The following is a 15,622-nucleotide window of genomic DNA, read 5'->3' as shown; positions in this document are numbered from 1 at the left end:
CTCGGAAAATCTACTCATGATCACGACACTAAGACACGACCACACAGGAACGTCATAGGACTAACTTTAAGTATAAAGTACATAGAACAGACAAGATGATCGTCGCATGTCACTACTGACAAGACTGTACAGGAACAGACTAAAAGCAACCCAAAGGAACATTTGAACAGAATCATAACATCCTTTAAAGAGGGCCTTTTATGCTGTTTCGGTTTGCCATTTCCTGTATAGGTTTCTGTGCATGTAAATGGTCTGCAAAGGCTAAAATCCCAACGTTCCCTCCATGAGGAGTTCCCACTCTAAAGCATTTAAACATTTCACAGTAGAGGCACAACATAGAATAATATGTAATATGTTCTGTGAAAGTGAATTAGTGTCAACCATTGTAGTCAATTAGGTCATCTTGAGGACGGATAAAGAAACGTTTAGTTATTTTGGGCTTTGTTTGCAGATTAAGGCAACTGCAATTCCATTAAGACAGGCAGCTGATACACTTCTTATTTCCATATACAGTACAAAAGCCAAGAAGACTGCAGTGATTCCAGAAAACGCTTCACTCACTGGGATCAAATGCTTGTGAAGGTGTATGACAGAAATGAAAGAAAGCTTTCATCTTCCTACAGTGTGTATTTGTGCTTAAGGTGACAACAGGCAGCAGTTTCCTTCTAAATCCATTTTGTTCATCTGCTGTTATAGTATCTGACTCAGCCCACTGGGAAATGTGATTAAATTGAACACAGCAGAACAGTTAGTATACAGTACAGTGGAGGTCAAAATGATATCCCGAGAGCTCAGAGGGATTGTTTTATCTTCATTCCCCCGTTTTAGAGAAGAGATTAAACTATACTTGTGCATTTTTGGGATATTCTCCAAAGTGGTGAGCAACATATTCATGTGCAAACATTGCATTCATTTTGACAGAAAACTGAGTTTGTGTCTGCTTTAAGTTCTGCAAAGGTGCAGGAATGAGTCCTACAAACCTGGGAATGGGTTAGCATATTGGCATTTATGGTTTGCTTTTTGGAGATCCTATTGTATTTGAGTTCCGATAATGCCACGGAGAAGTCTTTTTAAATCTGGCCCACTCTTCTCAGTATAATGCTGCTGCTAATTACACGGCCACCTGCTATGTGTGTTGCTGTAATGGTTGGGTTGATTGATCCCTCCCTACATCACTCCTGCCGTTTGTTTTTATTTACTTACTTTGTAAATGCATTGCTTTCCTTTTTCATTATCATTTGTGTACATTATATCGGAGTAAATATTGGGTCCGTATCTCTCTTTGTTGCTGTATATATTCCGGTACCAAACGGTGTGTAACCATGATGTATTTAAAGATATATAACATCAGGCAACTTTAACAATCTCATTGTTTTAAAAATTTAGTTTGACAGGATCAATCAGGCCCTCAGGACGTCTCGGTGGAAAGGCAGGAGGGGTGCATCACCAACTCACAGCTTGTTGACATGTTGCCAAAAAGCCTTTCAGTCCGAGGTCATCTTCTCAGATATTCTGCTGATGAAGTCCCAAGTGGCATCATCCAGCAGGCTGTTCTGTACACTCAACATACTTCTGAGCATTTGTCATCGCAGCTTTAGCACAACTCTTCACTTCCGAGCACTCATCCATTTTTTGTTAAGACCCTTACTGAATAGTAAGGTGGTCCCTTTGTGAAATCCGCTGTCATACCCAGCTTTACAGCATGAGAGAAGTGTGTGAATTGGGTACTCAGGAAACTTGTTTGGTGCTGAGGCCTTACACTCTGCTGATCAGATAAGATAAATGAATAACCAAGGATGCTGGCCAGATTAAAGGTGCTAAGGGAGAGCCCTTCCTCTGATTGATGGTCAGGGTGGGGGGGTGGTATAGCGGAGGAGCCTTGAATTAAGAGTGATGGGTTAGAGAGTACATCAGCTGTCATCCACATGTCAATGAACTGCCTTTATATAATGTTTTTCCAGTCTATGCAACCCTTCAAAGCACTTTTGCATATAAGTCAGCCTTCACCCATTGACACATGTTCGTTCACTGTGGGCCATGCCAAGAAGTATAGATGATAAAAAAGGTAGGCAGTAGAGGGTGGGGATCGAACCACCGACTGGACGATCGCTCTGAGCCTCGGGATATGCTGAGTACTCTCCTTCGGATGATAAGTGAGTGGAACATCATGGAGCTTTAGTTGCCCTCACATTATAAGAAATGTACTTTTTGCTCACTGCAAGGTAGGGGCGGAGAGCCATGCTGAGAAGACAGCTAGTTAGCTTTGTTTCCATGGTTACGTTGCCTGCTTTCCTGTTTCGCATTTTACAGCCGATTTGTCTCGTTGGTTCCGCTTCGAAAAAGACACAGCATCGAGGTCCTAGTTTACATAATTTGAGCTCTGGAATGAAGCACAGAGGGGTCGAGCCACAGATAATGTAAAGGCAGCTTAAGTAGAATACAGAATTGGTTGGTGTGAACCTGACGCTTAGGTAGCCGGGTTTGTTTAGTTTCCTATAGCAAGGCGGGGATTATGGATCTCCCGGGACACATGTACCACATACTGTGTGATTACACTCAGCACAGCAGTCATGAGGAATCGGAAGTCACAGGGGCTCACAGGGGAGCCAGTAAGCACAGTAGAATTTTTTAACCTCCTTTTTTCCTTTAGAGGCTGTTAGCGACTCCTTTACTCTCTCATGAAATGACACGTTCAAAGTGTCCCTCGGCTCCATTAGACCATGCCATTACATATGATCATATCCATCTGAGGCTGCAGGGTGGCCGGATGTGGGGCAGCAGCTTTGAATCTCTCATATTCCACTTTTGTTCTCACGTCTGCTCCTATGTCTGTTACAGGTAGAGTAGCCGCCTAAGGGATGATAAAATTGAAAGACATTATTCATGTGGTTCTGTGACTCAGCTTCACCTCACCTAATAAGTTATAGGTCATAGAAACAAGCCAGAAGATCGGCCCTAAATCTCTTACCTCTGCGGCCATTGCAGTGGGTCTTTGAGAAAAGGTACATGCTGCTAAGCTGCCCTTAGTGGGTAGTGATAGGTTTTCAGAATGCCACTGGTAAAAAGAAACTAATTCATCATCATCAGTTTTGCAGCCATTGTCTGGATCCTCCTGGGGGGGCTGGCAGTTGGCAGCAGCAACATCCACTTCCATAGTTCCCCTCCCAAGCTTCAACTCCTATCCCTTTTTCTTCCGACTGTTACACAATCAAACTCACAATTATAGCTTCTCCCCAAAAACAAAGCCCTGTGGACTGATGTTGACAACAAACTCTGTTGCCATGGGTGGAGAGTTATTGGTTTTCTAAAGACATGCTTAAGACTTTATTGTCATTGCCTGGCGCAGGGGAAGTCTGAATCAGAGGCATTATGGTTATTGTGCTTTAGTGAGCTTTTATTTCAGAGTTGCGTGCATCTAGACAAACAGACAAGGGGGGGGGTAAAACACTTGCTAGAATATAAATCATATTGGTTAACAGCTTCATCGGTGAACACTGGTAATGATTATTGGAAGTGGCTTCAAATGTTATATAAATGTGCAAAAAAGGGTTTTGAACGCTCCAACAGAGCACACAGCTAAAGCCTTTTCAAAAGGCAACACAAGGCCATGTGTTTAGTAAATCTCTCACTGACTGTATTGGCTTTCCAGGATCCACTGGGCAGGCACGGAGACAGCCACCATGTGGTGTGGCTACATGAGCGGAGCAGTGCAGGCGGGTCAGCGAGCATCTCTGGAAGTACTGGCTGAACTCTGCCCGATGAACCTGACCCAGGAGGAGCAGGAAGCTGTGCAGCACAATCACACTGCTAAAGGTGGAGCGAAGCAAACATCCAAACTCCGCCACCTGTGCACCAGCAAGGCTGTGGTCATAGCAACACTGGCTATAAGTGCAGCTGTCTTGTTGGCAAAGAAACAGAATGCAATGTTTAAGATTAAAGCTTGTGTTACAAATGTATTTACAGCAACAAGGCATACTACATTTGGATTATAAACACAGACGTGAAGCACAGGTTTGATTTCCACCTGCTCAAGTTTTTTCAGGGGCTTCAAAGAAGAGGTGTTCTCCCTAATTACATTTTCCCCCAGAAAAAGCTGCATATTTAACGACAAAGTTGAAATTAAATGATTTCATTATATTGTATCAGATCAAGTCATATTGTAATATTGGTATCCAAGCGTGCCAATGTTGTTCATGTCATTTTCTGTGTGGAATAAATACGTTTTAACTAAAGAGTTGATGCTCTTTGCCGTAGTGATTTTGTAAATACAGTATATTTACACTGCGATATTGCATGAATTGCATTTTAAATTGTTGATGTAAATAAAGTTTCCTTGTTCATAGATTATCATACTCCAAAGGAACTTTTCCTTCTCATTTTATCTGTTGCTCATTACAAATGAAAACCAGTTTTTTTTCCTGAAGCAGAAACATTTTGAATATTTAAAATTGAGGTTGTGTTTTGCAAGCTTAGAGCTTCAGAGCGATCACGCTGTGTTTAAACCACAGCGAGCTTTCATTCGGCATGCCTTGCATTGTTTCCCAGAAAGCCATAAAACCTGCCTGTGAGGCTTGGAGCTGAGCCACACACACGTTTGAGCGCCCACAAAACCACCAACAGACATTGGAATGAGCATAAGATGGATGAACTGGCCCCACAATGATAACGTCCCACAGAAACGGATTTAATCGCTATCACTTGATTGCACGGTTGATTGAAAGGATTTTTGTCAGTCCCTGTGTCTCTCTTGAAGAGTATCTGTAACGCCCACTGATCATTGGACAGTAGTCTTTGACTCCATTGGCGACACTAGCATGCACTGGATCAACTGCCTGTCCTCCCCTGGTTTCACTTAACCCAGTCCAAGCTGAATCAAGACTGTCTAACACCATTTGATCCCTGATTTGGACATTTGTTTAGTCAGAAACACATGGTCACATTTCACCACCGTCACCTTGATTTTGTTCAAATAATACATAGGAACCTTCATCTTTTTATATACAGTCCGATAATAACAGATGTCTGTGTCCTCCAGAGTAGAAGGACATCACAGTTTGACAAATTAGCAAAATGATTAGCGAAACAACGCATTAATAACTGCAGTGATTGCAAAGACAGGGGACATTCTCATTAGGCCTGGTCCTCCAGAAAAACTTGGAAAACACCAGTGGCCGAAACGCAATGATTGCACAGTAAGGATAAAAATGGTTTTTTTTAAAGTCCACTAACAGGTCTGCATTTCCTATGCACACTTCACAAATGTCGCAAAGATGATAAAGATAATTTGTTGATTAACTTCACAATGAGTCTGTCAAATGTAGGTACAGTGATTATAAGTTGCAAATGTGTTTCCTAGGGCTGTCAACATGGCAGTGAAAATGAAAAACTGATACATTTCCACAAGTCACAGGCACTGAACTGGACTGAAGACAACTGGATATCAGTGAGATGATGATTTGGAGAGGTGGAGATGTAAGAAAGGTGTTTTGCTAAGCCAGGCGGCTGATTCCTGAAGTTGCACAGGTGTGGGAGACAGCAGACAGGGTCACCACAGTAGGAACAGATAGTGTTTGCAATATGATAACGGCATTTACGGCAAAACATTTTCTCCAAGGGGTGAAAGCTCCTGGATGCTTCTTTCGTTTCTCGAACCCAGTTTAGAATTCACTAAGCCCACTTCATCGAGGCAACATCAGAGCATCACCCTTGCCGTTTTCATCCCCATGTATTTGGCAGCCACAGTTACTTCATAGAGCGTCTATTTCAAAGCACATTTATGAAAATAGCTCTTTTTAAAATGTGCCTGATGATCACAGATATGCAGAGCTGAGTAAATGTCAATTCATCTTTTAATATTAATTCTCCAATGGATTCAAAAAGCTGTCATGTTACTTGAACATTGATTAGATAGAGACAATGACATTCCCTTTGTTCATCTTTGAGGTAGTCACATGGAGCTAGATCCATTTGGAAGTGGGCATAGTTAAATCCTAACTGGGATGGAAAAGCAATGGACGACTCAGAACAATCTTTGCTGGCTACATGTTTCCTTGTTCAAAGCCCAGGAATACTGTGTTTCACATAAAATCAGGATGACTGACAGAATGCTCGATATGTTGACGCTCCCAAGAAAAGCATGAAATGCAATAACGAATTTTTCAGCCCCTAAAAATTTGAAAGCCTTAAACATGGCACTTAAATTAAAAACAGAATAGACACCTCAGCGTATTTCAGCCTATATCACCCTCAGCTCTGCACGGTGGACTCTATTTGTTTTTACATCAGGGATGGTGCTGTAATTAATGTAGCCTCTACCTGTCAGACCACTCGCCTTAGTGTTTGCCTTCAGGCGATAGCATCAACTTAGAAACCCTACATTGCTGCAATGTAATCAATATTGGTAACCATAAACAACTGTTTAACCAGTAAAAAAAAACAGACCCTATTTGTTTAAGTTGATGTGGCCATCATACCATACAGGTTATGCTGACAAATACAAGAGTAGTATAATGCAATTCAGCAACAACGGAATAAATACCGCCTTTGTGAAGCTTATAATGTTCATTTATTTTAAATTATGTCTGCACAGGGTTGATTTTACTCAGGCAATTGTGTTGTTTAGCCTGCATATCGTAGCATTGTTATGCTAATGTTCTATCAAGGGCCTTTCAGTTAATATGTTGGCATGGGTTTATGTACGGACTCTGCTTCTCTTTGCCAAAGAAGCTTTCCTACATTTAACACACATCAAGCATTTTTAGGGCTATTATGCGACTGGATGTTTCGTTTAACTCAACATTTAAAGACAGGTTGTTGTTGTTGTTGTTCTTTATGCATACTGCATGATCCTGCAGCACTAATTTGCTTCCATTTATAACTGTATTCTTAACTTGTGAGACCAAAATTAACTCTGTTACTCAGCAGTGTTCTTCACAACAATGGTGCTTCTGAATTCATGTATAGCGAGTTTCAATTTTAATCAATTTAAAATGAAACATCAACATATCTTTCTTTAAATATGCTATGTTTTCATTTTCAATACACCTTATCCATCCACGCTCCTTTGTTTTTCCGAACCATTATAAAATTGTCAAATTCTATTTAATTTTAATTCTATTGCTTTTTCCAAGCTGATATAAAGCTAACTCACTGAACTGCTAAACGAGCATATGACATTCGCTCATATTGATTGAAAACTGTAATGAAACCTTTGATTTACATCTTTAGGTTTTTTTAAGGAAGAGTGACACGAATAACAGGGCATGAAGATCAGGTAGGATTGTAGACCGACATAACTGCATGATCATATCATACAAACGAAAACATCCCAGAGAAAGTAAGTTCATCGTTATCACTTGAGTGCACAGTTGATGGAAAGGATTTCTGTCGGCCTCCATTTCTCACCTAGGGAGGATCTCCAATACCCACTGATCACTGAACAGTAGTCTGGCAGTAAGGCTGACTATTTCTCTTTGTTATCACCAGCTTGCACTGGATCAACTCCTGGCTGGCTTCCTTAAAGCTGTTCCAGGCTGTATCCAGGCCAACAACCCAACATCTTTACATACAGTGCAGAACAAATCTGATTTACACTCAGATTTCCACATGTTGGACACGCATAGGACAAGTGCATGACAATAATGTGAATATATAGACTCAGAGGGCTGTCAACAAATAGAGATGACCGAAAGGGCATTCTTGAATCCAAAACAAGAAGTGGGGGAAGGCAAGTATCCCTATTTACTCAAGGACTGTATCATTTTGAAGTATTTGTGCTTTAGTCAAAGGGGACCCTATTATGCTTGCCTTTCCTGTAGTGTGTTATATAGTGTTCTGAATGAAAATGGTCTGCAAAGTCAAAAATAAAATAAAAAGGTTTGTCTTTTACGTTATACCTCTACTTTAGAACATGTATACGGCTTAAGGCACCTTTCAGATTGAGATGTAGCATTACAATGAAGAAATACGCTTTTAACAAGATGCATTTATAAAGATTACACTAGTGGAATAAGTGTTTGAGGTACACCATGGTTCAATCACCTATTATTGCAAACACTTTAAAGAAACGCGTCCAAAAGTCAATACATTGGGATTATTCTACACCAGTTAAATTCCTCTTTATGCAATAATTAACATTCTAATATTGTCATATTGATATGGAGGCATTTGTTAGAAATAATCAATATATTAGAGCGGAACTTTAAAAGATAATTCACTGTTTCTGGACGGATCATATTTGTCCATTTCCGGTAGTATTACAGGATGTTGTTTTTAGCCTCAGATAGCATAAAGCTAATATTGTTTTGTATATATGAGTAGAGGGAGAAGGACCAGTGGAGTTGCATACTAAACACACCGCCTCTACCTCTCACTCATTGGTGCTGCAATGATACAGTTGCCTGTTTAATAACTGATAAACCTCCTAAGAATTGCATAATAGAATATCGTAGATGACAGCTCCAGGACTTCGCTAACAAGATGGCGACGGTGACGTCATAAGAGGACCCGCCCCCGACGACGTCAGCCTATAGAGGAGGATCCAGCCCCCCGCTACCAACCAATGAGAGCACGACAGCGGGGCGCGTCTGATTTTGAAGTTGTTTATTGTATGGTCGGAAAGGGGTGGTTCTATAAAACATGTAAGGATTGTGAAATCGAGCTCTCTTTTGTTCCGGACCGCCAGACAGTAACTACTGATGAGCTCCGCTCAGTCAGTGGCCTGTGGACGCGTGTCCCGGGCTATTGAGCCACAGCTGTGAAGCTTTTGTAAAACCTACCGCTGCATCCTTTTGTTAAACACTCCTTTTATAACTTTTAAGGGAGTTTTGCTTTCTTTATTTTAAACCGTCTCCTGGGCTTCAAATAAACGAACATTTCTTACACATTATACTTTAAGAAGAGGTTGTTTCTGAACTTTCACTTCTAACGCTGTATTTTTGACATAATGTATAGTTGGTACTTTGAAAGAGCTAGCTGTTCTGCCTCGGACCACAAGACCAAGCTGCATTCAGCACCAAGGAAAGCGATAAAGTTGAATAAAAGCACAGGAAAGCATATTCGGACATAAACCAAGTGAAAATTCAAGTACAGCAGAAGAACAAAAGCCCAGTGATGGCAGCGGTTTATTTAAAAAAAAGCAGCACTCACAATTAAAAAAGCTCGAGGCGGCGAGGTGTCGTTTCTGTGTGGAGATAACATCTTCACAGTCATTAGTGTTCTTCTGGAACTTTCAGATGAACTAACAGGGTCTTCCGCGAGTTCAACAGGACTCCGTGGTGTTCAGGGAAAATGGAAACTTTTTCTCAGTAAAGGAAAGGAAAGTTTGAAGCAGTCGGTGGGAACGGAGGAGGAGAGTTAACGGAGCTGCACCTGTTTACTGCTAGCTGCTAATGGCTAACTTCCTGCTAGCTTCGCTGGGATTAAAAAAGCACATTCCTTCACTTTCTACGCTAACGGGGGTCTCAAGTGTTCCATCATATGCTGAGACGTCTGACCCTTATGCAGCTGGTGTTTACATTGTCAAGAAATAACATGTAAAACCATCTATTATCAGCGCTAAACTGCTAGCAATCTCAACCTTTTACTATGGAGCTCTGCCCCCGCCCACCTGCACAAACAGGACCTGTTGTCATTTGTCATATTTATCGTACATGTGTCTTAAATTAGACTGTCTATCAGTGTTAAAGTAGTTTAATGAGGGTTTTGTGGTGCCAAAAAACGGCTGACACTTTGGGCCATGAATAAAACTAATAGTTTATACCACTACAATGGGTTTAATATTGCATCTCCAAACTAATGTTATTTCTGAAAATGTATCATTATTTGAGGAGGGCACATTTGTGTTCATTTAGGGTGAAATGATGACTGTTTTATGATCTGATTGTGTTGTTGCACTTCAATTAAGCAAATTAGCTTTCTTGTCTGCCGTGTTCCAAGGATAGGTTCAAAGGCAGCTAAGCAAGACCAACAGTAGCAGTATGTGCTTGCTTTGAAAGCAGCCTGGTAATCTTTTTCATGAATACAATTTCAAGGCTGCAGAGCTTTCGGGTTGGATAAGAGTAGACATTCAGGTGCTTCATTCAAACAAACTTCAATTTATTATGTATTATAGTCAGAGAAACACTCAAAACCCATCATGACAAGGACAAGGAGCAGCGAAACAAACTTCATAGACAACATGATGGCCACAAAAAATGGATTTATCTTTTCTCAAATCAAAGCCTCAAATATTCCCTTGAGCATGTTTTAATAGGAAACAAGGTAATGTTGATGAAGACTGAATACAAGACCAATGGATGGTATAACATGAAGAGAAAGATGAATCCTCATTTGCACATTGAGGATTTCTTACATTTGTTTTTACCAATTTAGAATACTACTCATATTAAATCATAGACACAGAGTAGTGAGTGTTTATCACAGTGTTGTTGAGAGCAACCCATCTCGTACTTCCCCTCTACCTCATGGCCTGCTCCTTTTTTAGGGTGTAAAGTTTTGCTTTCATTTCACTGGTGGTATACAGAGTCAGAGGTTTTCGGTAATCTCATCAAAAATGACTACCATGCATTTTTTATCTACAAGGAGCCAAATGACAATACTCCGACAGGCAACAATCGCAAAATGACATTGTAGATTGCCGTCTATATTTAAAATCAGAAGCTATTGGGGATTGTACCAGTTAACAGGCGAACAACTAACAGGTATTTCCTTGGCTTGTCAATGTTTTCTGTATTTCAATGCAGTATAGATTTACTTATTGACTTTAAACATTACAACTTTTGACTTTGCCAGTTCAGGTTAGACACATGAGCGTCATAGTTCAGCTGTGATGAAGTGTTCACTATAGACTTACATGCATTTACTAACCGGGTTCCATTGGTTACGCTTTTCGTCCTTTGAGGAGGCCTGAAGCCACAGACATTTTCTTTTACTATCTTTTCTCCTAAGGAAAACTGTTTTGTTTTGTTGTCTGACATGCAATACAAGACACAGCAGCTTTTAGGTATGATAGCATTTTTTCCCCCCGCTCAGCGTATTATTGATGTAGCGCTGCTCTTATTGGACATTCAAGTGATCAAGTGTTATGAATGAGCTTTATGCTGTCTTGATTATAAATTCAAATACACATTTGGGAATTCAATGTCTTGTTCACATCTTTACAGATTACTTTAGCTATACTGTACATTGTGTTGAGGTGTGGGGTATTTCTGGGTATCCTTAATAGTGTGGATTCTTACAGGGCTTGAGACAAAAACAAAAAAAACTGAACTTCTTGTTTTTTCAAGGCAGTTGGCATCAAAACGTTGCATTACACCTTTCTACCAGATTGATTATAAAACTGAATTCTAACAGAAAGGAATAATACACATAAATAGGCTGAACATTTTCCCAGCCCTCATCTCTAATAACAACTTATATTGGAAAGACATTAAAAAAAAGTGGATGTTTAATTTCAATGGCATAATTAAGATCCAATTATGATATGACACACAGTAGAGCCACTAATTGGTTTGATGAGTATGATTGTGAACTTAATTGCCATCTGTTTGTGTATACTGTGTTCCATAGTAGGTATCAGGTACAAGATCTCTGTATTCATTTTCAGTGTGTCTTATTTGGCCTGCAATGGATTTTGTTTCTTTGAATAACCCATAGATGAGTTTTTTTGCAAGGTTATATTTAAATTGGTTCAATAACTAAGAAGGCTATTTTTCAAGGTTTCATTTTTTTTTGCAGCATTGCAACAAACAAAACAAATTCTTAGGTAATTTGGCATCTAGTATGCCATCTGTGTGCTTCTGTCTTTAATGAAACATTCCCTCATAAATGTTTGTTTGATTGCAAAGCAAATGAGCAAGTGGGAGGAGCTGTTTCCTAAAATGCACACCCTGCTTTGGAAAAACCACTAGGGAATGAATTTAAACATCTTTTCAAAAATGGGTTTATTCAGTGTTTTTTAAATCAGTGCAGTTTCTAAGTAAATGTGCTACATGTCAATGAACATAAGATAATTATTCTAAACTGAAAAAGCCACATCAATGCAAACTGGACCTTAAAATTGATTCCCAACATTCCGTTGTAGTTTTTAGCGTTGAAATTCATATCTTACCCTGGGAACAGAATGAGGGACAACGTCATTTCAACTTAAAAGGATCCAAATTCAACATCCTGAGCGGAAGAGTTGGCTCCAGACAACTGTGAACATGGCCTCAGCTGAACCGCATGCTAACAAAGCAACAACAAAAACAGTGCAAACAAAGACAATTTTAACACCCTGGGTCTCACATGCACCAACATGCACGCACGAGGACCCAGCGAGGTGAAGGAAGCACAGAGAGGCTCAGATATCAACACAGACATATTTGCAAAAACAAGTTGGGTTTTTATTTTATTGCTCTGGATATAATATTAAAAACCTTTAAAGGTCAAAGAGTGAAACTTCAGATAAACTATGAGAAGAACATTACACACTTAAAGATGCCCTTTTATGCTTTTTGGGGTTTTCCATTCACTGTAGTATGTCCTATAGGTTTTATTGAATGTATATGGTCAGCAAAGGCCAAAATTCCAAAGTCTCTCCCACACCTCCCCCTCTGCCTGAAACGCCCCCATTGGACTCCTTGTTTTACTTCCGTAACTTAATGACATCACTATGTCACTGTCCGTGCAAAATAACCATGCTATGTGCAATGCTGCATACTTATTTTTGAACACACTCTACTTATTTGCCTTTTGCTTTTTTTCCTAACGTGTGCTTCTCTCTGTATTTAATATGTAAGCTCCCTCTTTACATTTTTTTTCCTTATATATATATATTTATATCACATATCGACTCAGAGTCACTCCATCTTTGCCGTTATTAGTCCCCTGTCCATGTCTAACCCACAGCGGCTGCCTCTGAGCTCTTGCTGCTCAGGAAGATAACATGACCTCATTGGTAGTGCATTCCCCCTCTTTGCTCCCAGTGACTGTCGGGTTCCTGCTGCTTGTATTTGAAGGCTTTAAATGGGCTGGATGGCACAGACCTTCGGCTCATTAGCTCATTTTAAACCACGAAGTGAGTCCACAGAGAGTTCACGCTTTTCAGGTTGCAAACACTCGACAGCACACAAACCTCTTTGATTCAAATCTGCGAAATGCTTCTTATTGTCAAGCCTTTTTATGCATGGCCATGGAAGTACTAATGTTTGCGGGGTGCATGTTCGATCAGATGTTTTGGATTATCAACTGTTTTCATTACAGTGTTTTCACGGACATTTTCAGCCTTGATTTATTGATTAACTTGACTGAATTTGGACTTAGCTACCGATCTGTTGTTTTGTTTTCATCTATGTGGAATAAGTACTTTTTCAGTAAGTTTCATTGTGTTTATATGCATGTTATAATAATGTTGCACTTTTAATATTTCAAGGCTAAAACATCCCAGTGTATCTAAAGAAATTCAGTCCTGGGGTTAATTTAGCTAACAGCGAGGGGTTTCTCAAGCAACCATTACTGGGAAAGGAAATGAATGACACAGGATACAAACAGTGCTTGTTCAAGCCTCCCTGTCAAGAGGCAGACCAACAACATGCACCTCCTGTGTTTACAATATACACACATGTATATGGTAATTGCAGCAAACACTCCAGGATTTTTGCTTTATCAAGAGAGATGACGGACATTAGGTCAAAGCTCTCCATCCCTCGATAGCTATTCAAAGGATAAAATCCCTTCAGAAGGAGTTTCGCTCCTAACGCCTTGAAACGCCTTGGTTGCAGTGCATCTCACTCACACTCTATTAGATAGCACTCCAACACTTTGTAGATGATAGGCTAAGGGGCAGGACATTTCTAAGAGGTTGAACAATCCTAACAGAGCTGTCCAGCTAACCAATCAGAGCAGACTGGGCTCTGGTTTCAGACAGAGGGTGAAAAGAGGTGCTGCAGAACAGGCAGTATGAGAAAAATAAAGAGCTTTCTGAACATTAAAGCATGGAGACATGTCCCAGTGGAGGCACAAAATACAAATACGAAAGAAGTATATACTTTGCCTTTTCATTTTTTTTAAAGATGACGTGCAGAGCTGCAGTGCCAGTAAAAGACTGGCAGGAATGTACAGTTCAGAGTCATAACTGGAAAAATGTAAGTGCTCCTTAGTGCAGGACTTTTGAGGTGAAGGGTGATTAATCATCATCATGTTTAGGCTCCTTATGTCTGAAGGTTGGCAAGTATGCTGAACAACCACACTTATTAATCATTTATCATGACTATGGACTTGCTTGAGAATCGTGAATTTGTTCGCTGATCTTTTATAGCAGAGGACCCTGGGCTTTGCGTCCGGCCGGTAATGTCACAGAACGCCCACTCAAATGCATTGACCTCACCAAAACTGAAATGTCACTCCAAATTACATAAAAAACCGCCCTGAATACGGTGTGAATGGATAGAAACAGCAGTGTAAAATAACTGTCATTGGGCCCGATGCAAATTATTTCTTATTGCTTTGCCTCAAATACAAGCTTATAGGCACACATGGACCTTAACGGACACATTGGCTCCAGACAATTGCTATGTCATTACGGTGAAACTCACAATGTTTCACCCTTCCTCCAACCAGCCTGTAATCAGCGCCACAGACAGCAGCCAGAGAACATATAGATCAGTATTAATACAACAAGTCTGCCCTGTCGCAGCAGCCATATGTTATTACAGGCACAGATTACAGTAAGTGCAATTTTTAAAACATATGAAAGGGAACAAGGAGGCTACATAAGTATAGATTTAAATCATCAATCCCCTCTTCTCATGCTATAGAAGTTTATCCTATGGGACTTTTGCTTAGAAATGCCTTAAAGAGGTCCTATTTTGCTTTTTTGGGGTAGTCCATTGGGCATTTAGGGTTGACATATGGACACAACATCAACACGCTTTTTGGCATAACAGAACCCCATTTCTACTTTGTTAACTCTGCGTAAAAGCTGACGTTACGTTAGCATGTAGCAATATGTAGCTCATATTTCATTGTTGAGCTTTCAAACTGTGGGACCATTTTGCTAGGGAACATTTCTGTGGAGGAAATAACAGGCTTTTGGTTTGGGAATCTTCAAAGGGCAGGTGCTTAAATCAGCGGTGTTGACTCAAATGCCACTTCCACCCAGAAGCCAAGTCTTTTTCAAGCCCTGTTGTCAGCACCGCAAATTTTCCAGAGTGGGGGTTATCATCAGCTGGGCCAGAGGTCATTCACTGTTTCACTTCAACAGAGTAAGTGGTGCTTCTGCTGACATGTGTATCCTTTGCCTGGGCTGTGTTTAATCAGTGTGCGTTAACTGCCTACGGTTGTCTTCTGTGTGCTGGTTACAAATTCTGCTTTTCAGCTAATCCCTTGTTGTGAAAGAGCTCCTGTTTCTGTTTTAGGTTATTATTCCTCAGGAACATTGTGAAGATTTTATGCCACGTTTGTTAGTTTTATTTATAAGCACTTGTTGTGTTTGAGTGTTATCGGCTGGTTGTTGTTGGAAAATTGAAAGCTCTGGTAGACAATAATGTATGTTGGCTTTCAGAGGAGCATAAATAAGACTGCTGTTCTGCTCAGCTCATTCACGTAATTATTCCCCACAAATGGCTATAAGGGAAAATCAATG

General features: G+C 40.3%; 2 protein-coding genes across 3 annotated transcripts in view; one reads left to right on the top strand and one right to left on the bottom strand.

Annotated features, from left to right (window-relative positions):
• si:ch211-127i16.2 (probable flavin-containing monoamine oxidase A) overlaps positions 1 to 4,232 on the top strand; it is a 35,515-nt gene extending 31,283 nt beyond the window's left edge. The window contains exon 12 of the mRNA XM_063889300.1: positions 3,650 to 4,232. Within this exon, the coding sequence (XP_063745370.1) occupies positions 3,650 to 3,992 (343 nt within the window). The 3' untranslated portion in view covers positions 3,993 to 4,232. The remainder of the gene's footprint in view (positions 1 to 3,649) is intronic.
• LOC134868284 (coxsackievirus and adenovirus receptor homolog) overlaps positions 1 to 15,622 on the bottom strand; it is a 114,160-nt gene that overhangs the window by 50,309 nt on the left and 48,229 nt on the right. The window contains exon 1 of one of the 2 annotated variants that reach the window (XM_063889305.1): positions 9,148 to 9,245. The exons of the other annotated variant lie outside the window; for it this stretch is intronic. The gene's annotated coding sequence lies outside the window, so the exon portion shown is untranslated. Of the gene's footprint in view, positions 1 to 9,147; positions 9,246 to 15,622 lie in introns of those variants that run through there. 2 annotated transcript variants of the gene reach the window in all.

The sequence above is a fragment of the Eleginops maclovinus genome, chromosome 8 (assembly GCF_036324505.1).
Source record: "Eleginops maclovinus isolate JMC-PN-2008 ecotype Puerto Natales chromosome 8, JC_Emac_rtc_rv5, whole genome shotgun sequence".
Taxonomy (NCBI): domain Eukaryota; kingdom Metazoa; phylum Chordata; class Actinopteri; order Perciformes; family Eleginopidae; genus Eleginops; species Eleginops maclovinus.
The sequence above is the reverse complement of the archived record's forward strand: the minus strand, read 5'-3'. Positions and strand labels throughout refer to the sequence as shown.